The sequence below is a fragment of the Loxodonta africana genome, chromosome 12 (genome assembly GCF_030014295.1).
Source record: "Loxodonta africana isolate mLoxAfr1 chromosome 12, mLoxAfr1.hap2, whole genome shotgun sequence".
In the NCBI taxonomy this organism is placed as follows: domain Eukaryota; kingdom Metazoa; phylum Chordata; class Mammalia; order Proboscidea; family Elephantidae; genus Loxodonta; species Loxodonta africana.
The window spans coordinates 55,573,495-55,590,321 of NC_087353.1; the positions used below are offsets into that span (position 1 = coordinate 55,573,495).

The 16,827-nt window shown below is 49.6% G+C and overlaps 1 protein-coding gene across 9 annotated transcripts in view; it reads right to left on the reverse strand.

The window, feature by feature from the left end:
* ABCA3 (ATP binding cassette subfamily A member 3) overlaps positions 1-15,889 on the reverse strand; it is a 50,117-nt gene extending 34,228 nt beyond the window's left edge. For 2 of the 9 annotated variants that reach the window (XM_064295394.1, XM_064295387.1), the window contains exons 1-4: positions 15,775-15,888; positions 4,924-5,129; positions 1,787-1,961; positions 700-964 (exon numbers count right to left, since the gene is read on the reverse strand). In XM_064295394.1, coding sequence (XP_064151464.1) covers positions 700-964; positions 1,787-1,840 — 319 coding nt within the window. In that variant the 5' untranslated portion in view covers positions 1,841-1,961; positions 4,924-5,129; positions 15,775-15,888. Of the gene's footprint in view, positions 1-699; positions 965-1,786; positions 2,051-3,902; positions 4,092-4,923; positions 5,130-15,774 lie in introns of those variants that run through there. The other 7 variants (XM_064295392.1, XM_064295388.1, XM_064295389.1 and 4 more) reach the window with 7 other exon arrangements.
* Positions 15,890-16,827: the final 938 nt, after the last annotated feature.

The window sequence follows — 16,827 nt, forward strand, 5'->3', positions numbered from 1 at the left end:
TTTTTGTTGTCAAGAATACACACAGAACATAACTCCAATTCAACAGTTTCTACATGTAAATTCAGCAACACTGATTGCATTCTACAAGCTGTGCAACCATTCTCACCCTCCTTTTCTGAGTTGTTCCTCCCCCATTAATGCACACTCACTCCTCCCTAGGGTTCCTATCTAACCTTTCAAGTTGCTGCTGTCAATCTGACCCCATATAAATTGTTCTTTTCGACAGGCTTTCTGATGCCTGTGTTTTAGAGCTGCCCTCCTGGAACCCCAGCCAGAAAAGGCTCTGTGCCATTTCTGCTCAGGCTATGCTCTGGCCTTGTCATTAGAGGATAGTGGCCACTCAGTTATCCTTCAGGATGTATTGTTCCCACTATAAATGAGACGTGGTCTGGAGCTGGTTAAATCCAAAGCATCGTCACACACATTCTTCACTTAGCCCTTACAACTCGGGACAGATGGTGTCCAGGCGCCTGGTCCCATTTTATAAGTGGGACCCAGACACAGAGAAGCCCAGGGTCCCACCTGAGATGACCCAGCCTGAGCGGTGACATCGAGACTGGACAGCAGCCTTGGGCTGAGATCAAAGGGCATAAGCCCCTCAGCCCACAGGCCATAGAGACATCTTCACAGTCCCAGCAGTGGGGAACCCTACCCATGGCTCCACACGTGCCTTCCAGGGCCCTTCCCCCATCGCCTTACCTCTCATATTGATCACTAAGGCCTTCTTCACCGTCTCGGTGATGGTCCTCGCGGCGTCGCTTCTGGAGGGAATGTACACCAGCTCCCAGGTGTCTTCTGGAGGAGGAAAGCTGAAGAACAGAGGCAGCTCACGGAGGGACTGGCCAGGATATATGGTAGCATTGGAGACGTTTTCTGACTGGATTTTCAAGCGAAGCCAAATCAGGATCCCAGAAAACAGCAACGGCAGGAAGATTTCCAAGACTGTGACGACAACCTTCCGTTTCTAGAAGAGAAAGCAAAACTGCATATTGAAGCCAGTCTGAAAAGGCTATGTACTGTACGATTCCAACAGGATGACATTCTGGAAAAGGCAAAACTATAGGGACAGTGGAGTCCCTGGGTGGTGCAAATGGTTAACTTGCTTGGCTGCTAACCGAAAGTTTGGAAGTTCAAGTCCACCTAGAGGTGTCTCAGAAGAAAGGCTTGGCGATCTACTTCCAAAAAATCGTTCACTGAAAACCTTATGGGGCACAGTTCTACTCTGACCCACATTGGGTCGCCATGAGTAGAAATAAACTCAACAAGAACTGGCTTTTAGAGACAATAAAAAGATCGGTGGCTGCCCGAGGCTCAGGGGGAGAGGAGGGATGAACAGGTGAGCCCAGGGCATCTTCAGGGCAGTGAAGTATCCTGCCTATTATGCAGGATACTCTAATGGTGGACATGTGACATTATGCATTTGTCAAAACCCACAGGGTTACAACACAGAGTGTACCCTAATATAAACTATGGACTTTAGTTAATAACAGTGTGTCAATATTGGCTCATCAATTGTAACAAATGTCCCCCTGCAACGGGAAATATTAGGAGAAACAGTGGGTGTGGGGGAGAGGGTACATGGGAATTCTCTGTACTTTCTACACAAATTTTCTGTAAATAAAAAATCTAGCTCTAAAATATAAAATCTAGTGAAAAAAACTGCCATTGATCCAGGGCCAAATGGAAGGACAGGCCCACAGAGTTCCCTCCCTCGAGCCCATCTCTCCCTCAGGCTCCCTCCTTGACCTAAGACCCACACTGGCCCTACCTGCAGGGCTGCGCCTACCTGCAGGGTGTAATTCTTCCAGAGCAGCAGCGCCAGCTGCTGGAGCACTGCCATCTTCCTGCCAGGGACGTGCAGCTCTAGGTGCCGACCAAAGACAGAAAATCAGGGGTGCAGTGGAGATAGGAAGTGCTTGGCTGCTGACCAAAAGGTCCACAGTTTGAACCTGCCAGCCACTCTGTAGGAGAAACTTGTATCAGTCTGCTTCCGTAAAGATTGTTGTCGTGTTGTTAGGTGCTTTTGAGTTGATTCCGGCTCATAGTGACCCTATAGGACAGAGCAGAGCTGCCTCACAGAGCTTCCAAGGAGCGGCTGGTGGATTTGAACTGCTGACCTTTTGTTTAGCAACTGAGCTCTTAACCACTATACCACCAGGGCTCCATATCTGTAAAGATTACAGCCTTGGAAACCCTATGGGGCAGTTCTACTCTGCCCTACAGGGTCACTGTGAGCCAGAATCAACTCAATGGCAACAGATTTGGTTTTTGGTTTTCGTGGAGACAGGTAATGGTAGGTGTCTGCAGGGGGAGGAGGCAGGGAGGCAGGAGGAACCGACACCAAACACAGCTCCTCCTCCTCCAGCGTTTCTTCTGCCTTTTTATACCACCTTAACTCAAGCCAAGGAAATCCTGGTGGTGTAGTGGTTAAATGCTACAGCTGCTAACCAAAAGGTCAGTCATTTGAATCTACCAGGTGTTCCTTGGAAACTCTATGGGGCAGTTCTACTCTGTCCTATCAGGTCGCTATGAGTTGGGATCAACTCCACAGCAACAGGTTTTTAACTCAAGACAAAGGAGCCCTGGGGGTGCAGTGGTTAAACGCTCAGCTGCAAACTGAAAGGTTAGTGCTTCAAACCCAACCGTAGGTAGCCTGGGAGAAAGGCCTGGCCATCTGCTCCTGTAAAGATTACAGCTTACTTAAACCAAAAACATGCCCCGAAGTCTTCTCAAAACCAAACAACAGTTTAGTTTAACTAGTAAAGAACGTCTGCCTTGAGTATTGTGTTCTTTTAAGAACTACCTATATGGGATCAAAGTGACAACAACAACTCGAAAGATAAGACAGCAAACTTAGCAGGCGGTGAGATTACGCTAATCGATGAGCAATAAGTCTGAAGATGGGGGGAGGATGGTTGCACAACTAGAAGAATGTAATCAGTGTCACTGAACTGTATGTGTAGAAACCCTTGAATTGGTGTTACGTTTTGCCACGTATATTCTCAACAACAAAAATTATGGCCTAGAAAACCCTGTGGGGCAGTTCTGTTCTGTCACATGGAGTTGCTATGAGTCAGAATTGACTTGATGGCACCCAACAACAACTTAAGACAAGAACCCTTGAAAGAAAGACATCAGTCTCTGAGCCACCTTGATGGCTTAAACTCTATTCTGCACGTTCAAAGAACGTGAACGCTTTTTGGAGACTATCTTTTTCTTACCCAATGTACATGCTTTTATGTGCAATGTACATGCTTTTATGTGCAATTTGTCATTTAATAAACACTCACACTGTCTCTGTAGTTAATGTGAATTTGCTGTTTATTAGCAAACTATTCAGGTGTATGGAATTCTTTGCCAGGACTGGTGTTATCCTCAAACAACACAGTACCAGTAAAGGGAGGCTCAGTTTAGTGTTCTGGCTGCAGGGTGACTTCTAAGACTTGGAGAGGACCGTCAAGGGAGGGCTGGAATCAGAGCCACCTCAGGGGTCCTCACTGGCCTTGCTGACCCAGACGCAGGATGTGAAGAAAGAATGAGCTGAAATCACTCACCCTCCTGCCTCAAACCCTAAAAACCAGTTTTTCTTGTTGTTATCATGGGTACTGACATCTGAGCCTCCACTGCCAAAGACTGGCCACTTTTGTCTTTATTTTATCACTTCTCCAAAGAAGATGCATCCAAAAAAAAAAAGAAAAATCAGTCCTACATTACAGAGAAATGTACTATTTAAAGTTGGCACATACACCCGGGAGAAAGTCTGCCAATGCAAGTGACGTAAAAGCAAGAGCTCAGCTTTATCCAAGTTGCCCCCGATGTGGTAAGCCCATGTGACTAAATTCTAAATGTGGGAAGCAGGGGCACACAACCAGAGGTCTCTGCCAGAGTCATCAGGTGCTGACCTGCAAGAGAAACAGGTGCTGGAGATTTGCTCAAAGAGACCCTTTGGCACCCAGGAAGTGGAAGGGGCTCATTCTGGACCCTGAAGTAATGGGGATGACATGCAGACCTGGCAGCTCTGGTCTAGTGTGGGCACTCAAGGCTCCCGGTCATCGTCCACATGCAGCACTGCAGGCAAGGAGGGGAAGGCCCTTCAAAGGGAGAAAAGCTCAATGACTCAGAGGAAGAGCTTCAAGTTCAATCCATGCTCATGGCTGATCCTAACCACACAGCAGCCATTAATCAGGTTAGTATAGCACAGAATACTCAAACGATTAGTAAATCGTTCATTAAGTAACGTGCACTAACACTACTGTCAAAATAACCCTCCTCAAGACCCCAGGGCGCAGAATAAGAGGTCATTCGTTGTTTAAAAAGGCTAGTTTCACTTTTTAAGGAATCCTGGTGGTGCAAAGGTTAAGAGCTTGGCTGCCAACTGATAGGTTAGCAGTTCCAACCCATCCAGTGGCTCCATGGGAAAAGGGCCTGATGATCTGCTTCCATAAAGCTTACAGCCTAGGAAACCCTACGGGGCTGTTCTACTCTGTCGCATTGCCATGGCACGAATTGGAAATTGACAGGACAGCACCCAATAACAATGACAAGGTAGAAAAACAATTAAAATCAGTTGTAGACAATCGGGAGCAGTGATTTAACGGCACACCAACGCCAACGGTTTATGAGAAGTTTCTGGAAGTTGTTTAGGCTGAAAGGGGAGGGCAATGCCTTGCTCTGGGCCAGCTGTCCCCATAATAAGGGCTAGATGGGCAGAGGGTTTGGCCAAGATAAAATTGTTCCTTCCACCAAGGGAGGGATCTAAAGAAGTTACAGTTCAAAGAAGTCTTCTGGTCAGAGAAGTAGGTGAGTTCCTTCCTGATTTCTGGAAAACTCCAGCCAAGAGGAGACAGCCCATGCGAACCCTGTGACAAAGACAGACTATACATCTTCCCACATGTGTTAGGGAGGCAGCATCTAAGGACTGACCTGTATCCGGGGAGAGGCTCCTGGCAGTGGTCGTCCTCCAGGCTCACAGGAGAACTGGCCAGTAGGAGGCTGCCCTGGGCAGCAGGCCCCGGGGCGGGGCTGGCAGGCCTCTTGAGTGTGGCAGGGCAGTGTGGGTGTGGCAGGGCACTGACACTTCACCGGGCATCCGGAGGGACCTGGGGGTCGCTGGCATGACTCTCCAGCACCTTTAGACAAATGGAGGATGTTTAAGCAGGGTCTAGGAAAAAAACCACCAAGCCCCTCTGATCGAGTTAGAAAATAAAAGAATGAAACAGATGGTAAGGATGGTATTTACAGCAAAGCAGATATGCTAGCACAGAAGGATGACTTAGAAAACAGATTCACAGGGGTGCTCCTTGTACCCCCCTGGTACATTATGATACAAGGAACCACTCTGTTCCATGCTCTTACATTCACTGTGTAAAACAACCAAAACAAGATGCCCTCGTTGATCGGTCTGACTCACAGCGGCTCCATGTGTGTCAGAGAAGAACTGCACTCCAGAGGGTTTGCAATGACTGACTTTTTAGAAGATGGCCAGACCTTTCTTCTGAGGCAATTCTGGGTAGAGTCAAATCTTTTGTTTAGCAGCTGAGTGCATTAATGCTGCTGTATAAAATAGGCTTAACCAAATATCACATTATATGTGTACACATGCTGGCCTCATCTCTCTCTGTCACCTAGATTCATGCAACAGCCTCACAGTTATGCTCTGGCTTCAGGTATCGTTACTGTTTGGGACATGAGGTACCCGCCCCCAGGATCACACAAAAAGAGCACACAGAGCCAGGATTCGAACCTCGGCTTATTTGAACTTACAAGTCTGTGTTCTCAACCACTACATCACACCTTTGCATCTCCTAAAAGTAGTGAACACCTTATAAAATCTTCACTTATTGCTCCCAGACAGACATCATAATAGAAATCAAAAGGACGAAGTAATCCCGCAGGTCCCACCATCCTAAGAGACTGTTTGCTTCTGTATCCCCGCAGCTTATTGTTTTGCACAGGCGGGGTTTTCTCTAAGCAGCTCCCTGAATTCTACACTTCACCTGCTTTTGTGAGTGAAAGGAATCTCAAGGAGACCCTGGAATTACAAAATGTGGAAAGCTCTCTGGTTACAACAGCAAATGTAAACAAAGAGGAAGTTGGAGTTCCTTGAAGCACTCCCTGCAGAGGCACACAGGGTTCTCAGAATTGGCGACGGCCTGGGGCCAAGCTGGGGATGACTTTAAGGCAAACATGCCAGGCTTCAGGCCACTTCCGAAGCCGACACCTGCAGCCTGACAAGAGTGCCTCCAAGAACTGCTCTCCAAAGGGCTGGCTCACTTTATAACTCCTGGGACAGAGACAAGAAGGAAGGGGATGCCTGTTTTTTTTTTTTTTTTCCCCTTCTCCAACTAAAAAGCTTGTTTGCACACTGTTAAAATATTAATCATTACACACATCATCGACTATTTCAGTGTTTGCTTTTTAGGTGAGCAATTGAATCAACCCAACACAAGTGCATACCATGGGCTGCTCATTTCTGAGAACTCTCTCAGTTGAATGCAGGATTCCCCTGAAAATGGTTTTTCCAGTAACAGTTGTGAATGTGCGTGGTACCAGTCCTGCTGGTTAGTAAGCACCCAGGATCCTCCGTGTACCTACTGCTCCAAACCATTGAACCTGCTGCCATCAAGTCGATGCCGACTCATACCAACCCTGTAGGACAGAGGAGAACTGCCCCATTGGGCTTCCAAGGTGTAAATCTTCAGAGATGCCGACTGCCACACCTTTCTCCTGCAGAGCAGCTGGTGGGTTTGAACTGCTGACCTTTTGGTTAGCAGCCAAGTGCTTTAACCACTGAGCAACCAGGGCTCCTTGCCAACTGCTCAGCAGGGCTTTTTAAACGACAAAATGTTTTGGAGTTACCAAATACCTCCACTTTTTTCTTTTTTTCACTATGGACTTAGATACGCCATCCAATTTCTACATGCCCATGCAAAAAATTTTCATTTCTGCACAGATGGACCAGAATGGTGCCAACGCTTGTAGAAAGGTCACTGCTGAGTGGGCAGAAGTAGCTGGGGTCCCAGTAAGAGGCACCCAGCCCATCGTGTGATATGTTCCTGTCATATCCAGGGTATGGGTTCGTTTCCACCTACGCGGTAAAGAAGGGGGTCTCAAGAGAGGTGACCATGGCCCTGCCCACTTGACCACAGGTGTGGGATACAGAGATGCCCCTGTCAGTGGCACTGGCTGAGACCCGGTGCATTTTGCTCGTAGGAAAGCATCTCAATCCCAATGCGGGGAGCCCACGGCAGTCAGCTGGTGCTAAAGTCTACGGGTGGGAGGTGACAGAGGCAAGGCAGGTGCTTGGGATGTGTTTGCTGGTTGCCCCTATGGCCTTTTAGGATACACGAGACAGAAAAACATTTATTCATTCAACAAACACTCGTGGAGAGCTTCCTGTGTGACAGGAACTTATACCAAGTCCTAAGGATATGGAAAGGAGAATGATGCTGTTCTTGACCCAAGGAGTTCGCAGTCTATGGCAAATGGGCACTCATGTGTACTGTAATTGCTGTTACGAGGTGCAGTTCACCTGGTCTTTTCTCCCTGGTGGTGGGTTAGAACAGCTGACCTTTTGGTTAGGAGCTGAGCGCTGAACCTTTGGGGCACCAGGGCTCCTGCTGACGCTAAATAAAGTCCCATTACCCTGGAGCAGACAGGAGTGGATGTGTGAGGGAGGGAGGGGATGGTGTGAGAAGGCTTTGGGACGGGGAAACAGACCTCAAGTTACCAGTTAGTGGGGGTGGGGAGGGCATTACAAGGCCATAGAGAAAAGAATGCGCAACAGCAAGTCATCCAGTGTGGCTAGGGCGTGAATGTGGGGGCAGGTGGGGATAAGCCAGAAAGGCAAGCTGACCAAGGCCCAACGTCACCTGGGGCACCAGCCAGGAAGGGGACTTGGGGGGTCCAGACCTGCAGCTGTGCTGCTGGAGGGGTTCTGAATCTTTCACCCAGTCCTCAACCTTTTTTTTCGGGGGGAGGGGTGCACAGTAAATATTTGAAAATGTCTAGTTCAATGGATTCTGCAGATGAAATACCCAAATCCTAGTTTGCCTGTAAAGAAACAGGGTGAAGATGGCCAGTTATGTTTAGGGAGTATGGGGTCATGCTGCAAACCTCACTGTTGTTGCCATGTGCCGCCAAATTCATTCTGACTCACAGCAACTCTATAGGACAGAGAAGAACTGCCCCGTAGGGTTTCCCAGGCTATAATCTTTATGGAAGCAGACTGCCAGGTCTTTCTCCTGCAGAATGCCTGGTGGGTTCAAACCACCAATTGATTAGCAGCTGAGCACTCAACCATTGTGCCATGAGCATACTGAACTCTACCAATGGTCCCCAAATGGGGTGAGCAAGCCAATTCACTGGAGTCCAGAAGTGGTGAGAATACTGTTTACATCTATGTCTTTAAAAATGAGAACAATATTGGCTCCACCAGTATTTACTATATGGGCAGAACCTGGTGATTTCCCTGGCTCATGTGTCTGAGGCCTCGTCATGGAGGAGGAGGAGGGAAAGAAAGAGGAAGAGGAGGGAGAGAGGGAGGAGGAGGTGGAGGGAGAGGCAAGGCTGAGGAGGATGAGGAGGAAGGGGAGGAGGATGATGAGGAGGAGGGGGAAGAGGGAGAGGAGAAGGAGGAACAAGAGGAGGAGGAGGAGGAGGGAGAGGAGAAGGAGGAAGAAAAAGGGGAAGAGGAAGGGGAGGAGGAGAAGGGAGAAGAGGAAGAGGAGGAGGAGGAAGGAGAGGAGAAGGCAGAAGGGGAGGAGAGAGAGGAGGAGGAGGACTTGTGATATGGGGGTGATGGTGTGCCCTGACTTAAAAGTTTACTGTGAGCACCTTTGGACGTGTATAGTTTACATGCTTCTGGATATTATGGCTTGGTTAATTTTGTAAAAACAGGAGCTCTGAATAGCCAAAGCTTTGCAATACTTTGTAGTGACTTGGACAGTGACCATGAGGACCTGTTGGATGGCTCAGAGGCTCACTGGTTATATCACGTCTCAATACCTGAAGAAGCACAGAGAACTTCTAGAGGAGGCACACATGTTCTTTCATGAAAAGATGAGGGTTCCAAATCTGCAGAGTACTTTTTTTCTGCCTTTAAATGACAAATGGCTGTAGCAGTGTGTCAGCTAGCTTATTTCTCCTAAACAAATGCACTAAGATCTGTCCCTTCCAGGAAAAGATGACCATGAGTGAGAGTTACAGCTACTCAAAATAACTTGTGCCAGGAATGCAGTGTTTATGAAAATGGATGTTTGGTATTCCTTGAAGTCATCCGTGAACTAAATACAGTTTAATCTAATTAGAAAAGAATGTCCACATTAAGCATTAGACTCTTCTAAAAGAATTATCTATATGTGATCAAACTGACAACAGCAACTCGAAAGGATAGATAAGAAGCTTAGCAAGAAGCAAGTGTGTGTCAACGATGGTGAAATAGTTTGGAAAAGTTGTGAGAAAGTTGTCACAACTTGAAGAATGGAGTTGACTCGACAGCAACTTGTAATCGTGTTTACTTCAGCTTTTAAAGGTCTCTATTTCGGTATATGTCCGTAATACACCAAGCCACTAGAACAGGACTACAATTTATAAATAAGTAAGTAACATGTATGGGTGGTTGTTGTTAGGTGCCATGGAGTGGTTCTGACTCACAGTTGGCCAACATGACAGAGTAGAACAGCCACATAGGGTTTTCTAGGCTGTAATCTTTACAGGAGCAGATCGCCAGGTCTTTCCCCTGTGGAGCTGCTGGATGGGTTTAATCTACCAAGCTTTTTTTTTTTTTTTAATAATTTTTATTGAGCTTTAAGTGAACGTTTACAAATCAAGCCAGTCTGTCACATATAAGCTTATATATACCTTACTCCATACTCCCACTTACTCTCCCCCTAATGAGTCAGCCCGCTCCCTCCTTCCAGTCTCTCCTTTCGTGACAATTTTGCCAGTTTCTAACCCTCTCTACCCTCCTATCTCCCCTCCAGGCAGGAGATGCCAACACAGTCTCAAGTGTCCACCTGATACAAGTAGCTTACTCTTCGTCAGCATCTCTCTCCAACCCATTGTCCAGTCCCTTCCATGTCTGATGAGTTGTCTTCAGGAATGGTTCCTGTCCTGGGCCAACAGAAGGTTTGGGGACCATGACCGCCGGGATTCCTGACTCTCAGTCAGACCAGTAAGTCTGATCTTTTTATGAGAATTTGGGGTCTGCATCCCACTGATCTCCTGCTCCCTCAGGGGTTCTCTGTTGTGCTCCCTGTCAGGGCACTCGTCGATTGTGGGCGGGCACCATCTAGTTCTTCTGGTCTCAGGATGATGTAAGTCTCTGGTTCCTGTGGCCCTTTCTGTCTCTTGGGCTCATAGTTATCATGTGACCTTGGTGTTCTTCATTCTCCTTTGATCCAGGTGGGTTGAGACCAATTGATGCATCTTAGATGGCCGCTTGTTAGCATTTAAGACCCCAGATGCCACATTTCAAACTGGGATGCAGAATGGTTTCATAACAGAATTATTTTGCCAATTGACTTAGAGTCCCCGTAAGCCATAGTCCCCAAATCCCCACCCTTGCTCTGCTGACCTTTGAAGCATTCATTTTATCCCGGAAACCTCTTTGCTTTTGGTCCAGCCCAGTTACGCTGACCTTCCGTGTATTGAGTATTGTCCTTCCCTTCACCTAAAGTAGTTCTTATCTACTAACTAATCAGTAGATAACCCTCTCCCACCCTCCCTCCCTCCCCGCCTCATAACCACAAAAGTATGTGTTCTTCTCAGTTTATACTATTTCTCAAGATCTTATAATCGTTGTCTTATACAATACTTGTCCTTTTGCCTCTGAATAATTTCACTCAGCATAATGCCTTCCAGGTTCCTCCATGTTATGAAATGTTTCAAAGATTCGTCACTGTTCTTTATCGATGTGTAGTATTCCATTGTGTGAATATATCAGAATTTATTTACCCATTCATCCATTGATGGACACCTTGGTTGCTTCCAGCTTTTTGCTATTGTAAACAGAGCTGCAATAAACATGGGTGTGCATATATCTGTTCGTGTAAAGGCTCTTATTTCTCTAGGATATATTCCGAGGAGTGGGATTTCTGGGTTGTATGGTAGTTCTACTTCTAATAATCCACCAAGCTTCTGATCAGCAGCCCGGTACTTAGCGGTTGTGCCACCAGGGTTCCTTACATATATGGGGGTGATGCTCAAATTTACAACAAAAAAGTTTGAGGACAGCTTGTTTACGCAAACTGACCTTGTAGGAATGAGGCAGAAACAATCCACCAGAGAGCTGTCATCTGGAAGGGGTGTGCGTGGTTGGTCTGAGGCCACCGTCATTTGCATCGGAGGCCCCAAGTAGAGGCCTAGTTACCTAGAGCTCACACCAGCTTCCTCTAGGGTGCAGAGGCAGCCACTGCCCAGGTTCATATGATTCTCTGTTTGAATTGAAGCACCTTAAGGGGACTGGTAAAGCTTAATTTTAAGTCGAAGGTATGGCCCACAGGGGCCACTGGGAGAGAGTTCAACAAAGCCTGTGTGGCCACCTGCTCTCCTGACTGCTGCTGCTCACGTGGGCCTACTCCCAGGTCTTCCTGCTGCTCTGCCCCTGTAGGAAAGGAGGAGAATCCCCAGAGAGGTGTAACCATAGATCTTCCATAACAAGTGAAACAGTGTGGAGCTCATTATCCAGCCCCTGCAAAAGTGCCAGCTAGCCTGTTTACTCCAAACTCTTCAGATGTTGCCCTTCTGGAGAATGGGTGTTGCAGCAGGGGCCAGGACAGGCAGCCCCACGCCCAGGCTGCCTCATGTTTCAAGTACCCTCAGTGGTTTTCCCTGCTTGGAATATCACCCTGCATACCCATCTCTTCCTGCTGAAATCTTAGCGTGTCAAAGTCCAGTTCTGATGCCAAGCCCTCCAAGAAGCAGGCAGCTCTGGTTCAGTGGTTCTTCATATTGGCTGCACCCTGGAATCACCCCCAGGGATGCTGGGCTCTGCTCCTCGCATGGGAACGTCTCCCTGGGTGTTTCTGAGGTTGAGATCCATGGCTCCAGTGAAAGCCATCCCCTCCCCACCTCTGACGCCAGCAGGACTTTCTCTGCACACCCCATGTGGCCCTTATGTCCTGTGTCTTCTATAACAGTTCCTCCACCGCTGGACGCCATGGCGTTGACTCTGACTCATGGCCACTCCGTGTGTTAGAACAGAATTGTGTTCCATGGGGTTTTCAACAGCTGATTTTTTGGAAGCAGATCACCAGACCTTTCTTCTAAGGTGCCTCTAGGTGGACTCAAACTTCCAACTTTTCAGTTAGCAGCCATGTTAACTGTTTATACCACCCAGTGACTCCCTATCACGATTCCTTGTGAATAATATTTTTTAATTCCATCCTAGGGTCCCTGAAAACAGGGACCACGACCAACTGGCCTTCTAGTCATGCAAAGTGCCTTGAACGTCAGAGGCGCCATTTGAGTTCTGGAATGCTTCCCCCACAGATTTCCTTTGGTAGAAGGGCCTACAGCCATCTTGGAGGTAGGCTGGAGAAGAAACTGTGATCTAATAAGTCTTACCTGGGCCTTCCCAGTTGAGGCCAAGTAAAAACAGGTTTCCGTGAGACTGCATGACACACTTGTGTGGAAGGCTAAAGTCTTTCTAAGAACAAATAGAGCAACCCCTTCTTGTTCCAAACGGCCTTTCAAAATGGTGGCAGACAGCCTTAGAGAGGAAAGGCATCATCCTGTTTGTCACAAGGGTTCAGTTTTTTTTTTTTTTTTTTTTGGCCCCTGGGTGGTGCAAACAGCTAATACACTGCTAAACCGAAAGGCCGGAGGTTTGAGTTTACCCGGAGGCACCTCAGAAGAAAGGCTTGGTTATCTACTCTTGAGAAATCAGCCACTGAAAACTGTATGGAGCACAGTTCCATAATGACACACATAGGGTCACCATCAGTTAGAAGTGACTTGATGCAACTGGTGGGTAGCCAAAAAAAAAAAAATTTTTTTTTTTTTTTAAATTCTCTAAGATGTTAAAAAAACAAGGGGGGCGGGAAGACACCTATTGCGTCCATTTTTACCTCTTTTTCTCTTACATTCTGCAAGATACAAACTTTCTAAAAGAAAATAGCCTTAACCTTTTTAAGTTTACAAAAGGCAGCATCAAGAGTTTCTGGATAAAATGACCCTGCTGCTCAGGGGGAAAAGATGGAACTCTTCCATTTGCACCCGCCTGGGCCCCACACAGCTACATAGTCTCAGCCGCTTCTTCAACATTTCTGAGTGCCTATTACTACTGACAGGCCAGTGCTGGGCTACATGCCAGGAATCCAAACATCAATAAGACCCCATCCATGCCTTGCAGGGGTTTCCAGTACAGGAAGCGAATGGGCAAACAGCCAGAAACAGTACTATAGGCAGTCCCCAGATAACGTACTAGCTCTGTTCCTAAGCCTGTCTTTAAGTCAAATTTGTGTGTAAACTGGAAGAGTTAGCTATGGTTTAGTCAGTCAAATGCTTGTCTTAGTATATAGTATATAGTGTACCTTTCTATGCATAAAAAACAAAGAAATACTTCCAGATACACTAAAACATGTTCCACATTAATACAGCAGAGATAATGTTTTGATGTGCTTTGCGAAGTAGCGCCCGTTTGTTATTATGAATCACTGTATGCACCTTGATTTTTTGATATAATAGGCTTTATGGGGGTTGGCTAGTAACTATGGGTTGTACCTATGTCTGACGTTTGTTGCCTGGGGACTGCCTATATAATGCAACAGTTTTAATTAGGCTACAAGGAAGTGGGGAGGGACACTCACTCATGCAACAAATACACCTGGAACACCTGATCTACCTCAAGCCGTGCCCTAAGTTGCTGTCCATAAACCACAGTCTCTGCCCATGAGAAGCTTATGTTCCATGTGCGGGAAACAGCCAATAAACACACAGGTACATACTAGCTGGGGCACCAGAAGGTCCTTGTGTGGCACAGACAGTTTGTGCTTAGCTACTAACTGAAAGGTTGGCAGTGCAAACCCACCCGTTGACACCATGGAAGAAAGGCCTGGCAACAAACTTCCATAAAGATTAAAACAAACAAAATTTGTTGTTGAGTCAATCCCGGCTCGTGGTTACCCCATGCGTGCCAGAGTAGAACTGCTCCATAGGGTTTTCTTGGCTGTAACCTTTTTTTTAAAATAATTTTTATTGTGCTTTAAGTGAAAGTTTACAAATCAAGTCAGTCTCTCACACAAAAACCCATATACACCTTGCTACACACTCCCAATTACTCTCCCCCTAATGAGACAGCCCCCTCTCTCCCTCCACTCTCTCTTTTCAAACGTGTCCATTTCACCAGCTTCTAACCCCTCCACCCTCCCATCTCCCCTCCAGGCAGGAGATGCCAACATAGTCTCAAGTGTCCACCTGATCCAAGAAGCTCACTCCTCACCAGCATCCCTCTCCAACCCATTGTCCAGTCCAATCCCTGTCTGAAGAGTTGGCTTTGGGACTGGTTCCTGTCCTGGGCCAACAGAAGGTCTGGGGGCCATGACCACTGGGGTCCTTCTAGTCTCAGTCAGACCATTAAGTCTGGTCTTTTTATGAGAATTTGGGGTCTGCATCCTACTGCTCTCCTGCTCCCTCAGGGGCTCTCTGTTGTGTTTCCTGTTACAGCAGTCATCGGTTGATTGGCTGTAATCTTTATGGAAGCAGATCGCCAGGGCTTCTTCCATGGTGCCTGATCGGTGGATTTGAACCTTTAGGTTAGTGGCCAAGTCCAAACTGTTCGCGCCACCCAGGGACTTCCCATAAAGAAGACAGCCAAGAAAACCCCATGGAGCTTAGGTCCACCCTCACACATGGGGTTACCATGAGTCAGAATCCACTGGACTGTAATGGTTTGGGGAACCAGAGAAAGTAATCCTTAAGGTTCTAAGCCCCTCCGTCAGGACCAGTGGTCGCCTTTCCCTCTATTTCCATTACCAGATGGGGTAAACAGGCTCGCACCACCCACAGTAGGTCACACGGCCCCTATTTTGAGGCTCAAGGGGAGGATGGGGCTGGGAGCAAGACGGACTCAGACAAGTGGGGTGGGAACATCTGCATGGAGAAGCATCCCTGAGGCTCTGGCCCAGCCCAGCCCAGCCTCCGCGTGGCATCTAGCAGGCAGGCGCTCAAAGTGTCCGCGGATGGATGCTGGCCAGCACCGCATGCCGGCTGCTAATATGGTCAGTGTCTGAGCAGCCCTCTGGGCTCCGTACAAAAGATTCCACGGCGATTCCAACTCCCCATAAGGTTAAGTTTCGTTTCGGAAGCCGAGCCAAGCCGGCTTTAGCGAGGTGTTCCAATGGTGGCAACACACCCAAAGGGCCTCCACCTTCCCCGCCCCCCCTCCCCGCCGGCGAGAAGCGTGAGTCACAGCACCTTGGCACTGCAGGAGATGCGGTCTTGGCGAGGAGGGGGCGCCTGCGACTCTCGGGGGCGCTGGGTCGGGACGGGATCCGGGTCGGGGGTCTGGGTGGGGCCGGGGTGGGATCCGGGCCCGGGGTCTAAGTGGAGCCGAGGTGGAGGTCTGGGGTGGGGTGTGGTTAGGGGATTGACCTGGGGGTCTGGGTAGATGGGGTGCAGGGCTGCAGGAGGGGCCCGGGCAGGCCATGCCGGGGCGCACGGCGCGCTGCCGGGGTTGGGGGTGGCCGGCGCGAGGGCGGGGAGGGCAGACTCCAGCAGGGAGGCTGCGAAGCCGGGAGCGAGCGCGCGAGCTGCGGGTCCGGCGGCACTCACCGACCCTCGGCGTCCGGGCGGCGGAGGCCGCCGCGCTGCCCTCTCGCGGGGCCCCTCCCTCGGCCCGAGGCTCTGCTGCAGCCTCGCAGCCGCGGCCGTGGCCGGTGCAGAGAGCTACTAGTCGGCCATGGCGAGAAACGGGCGCCTGCGACTCCCGGAGGGGGACAGAGCCGCGCAGCTTCGGCTACTGCCAGGGGGCGCGCGGGCTCGCGGCTCGCGCGTGCGCAGTGCCCCGGCCCTGCGGGCGCCGGTGACGCCCCGCCCGCCCCGCCGGTCTGCGTCTGCGCAGTGTCCCAAGCCCGCCCACCCCTGCTCAGTGCTCCGCGCGCCGACGTCCGGCAGGGGGCGCGCGTCCCGGCGGCGGCGCTGGTCCAGAGTTCGAGACTGACCCGAAGCCTTAAGGCCGCGGAGCGAGGGAATGGCCTTTGTGAAAACAATTATGTGTACCGTATACATTTCAGAACCGCTAACAGGTTATCACCGAGAAGTTCGGACTCTGTTGGCCATGATTCCATTTGGTCTTTGAGCTGTTCAGGGTCCTCTCAGGGAGATCTTGGTGAGGGGTCGCGGCCCTTCCCTCCGCCTCGCCCCTCGAGGAGTGGCCGCTAGTTTCTGTCACCAAGGGAAGACGAGTTACCGCTTGAGGCCTGGGGCGGACGGTGGTGCAAGGGCGAGGCCCCTGGGGTTGGGACGGAGGACGAGGTGAGGGCCGAGGAGCTTTCTGGAAACGGGTCTCGAGGCATCGAGTTTACGGGGAAGGTCCGGCATCCCGGGCGCAGGCAGCCACCGGCCACAGGGGCCCAGGGGCCGGGTCAGGGTCACCTAGGCGGGAGGGTCCTGAGGTCGGGTCGGGGCCGCCTGAGGCAGGAGGGATACGGGGCCGGGTCAAGGTCGCTTCAGGCAGACGGTGCCCGGGCCGGGTCGGGGTCGCCTGAGGCGGGCGGTTTTCCTGCCCGGGTCGGGGTCGCCTTAGGCGGAAGGGACCCGGGGCCGGGTCGGGGTCGTCTGGCCGGGAGGGTCTCCGGGACTGGTCGAGGTCGCCTGAGGCGGGAG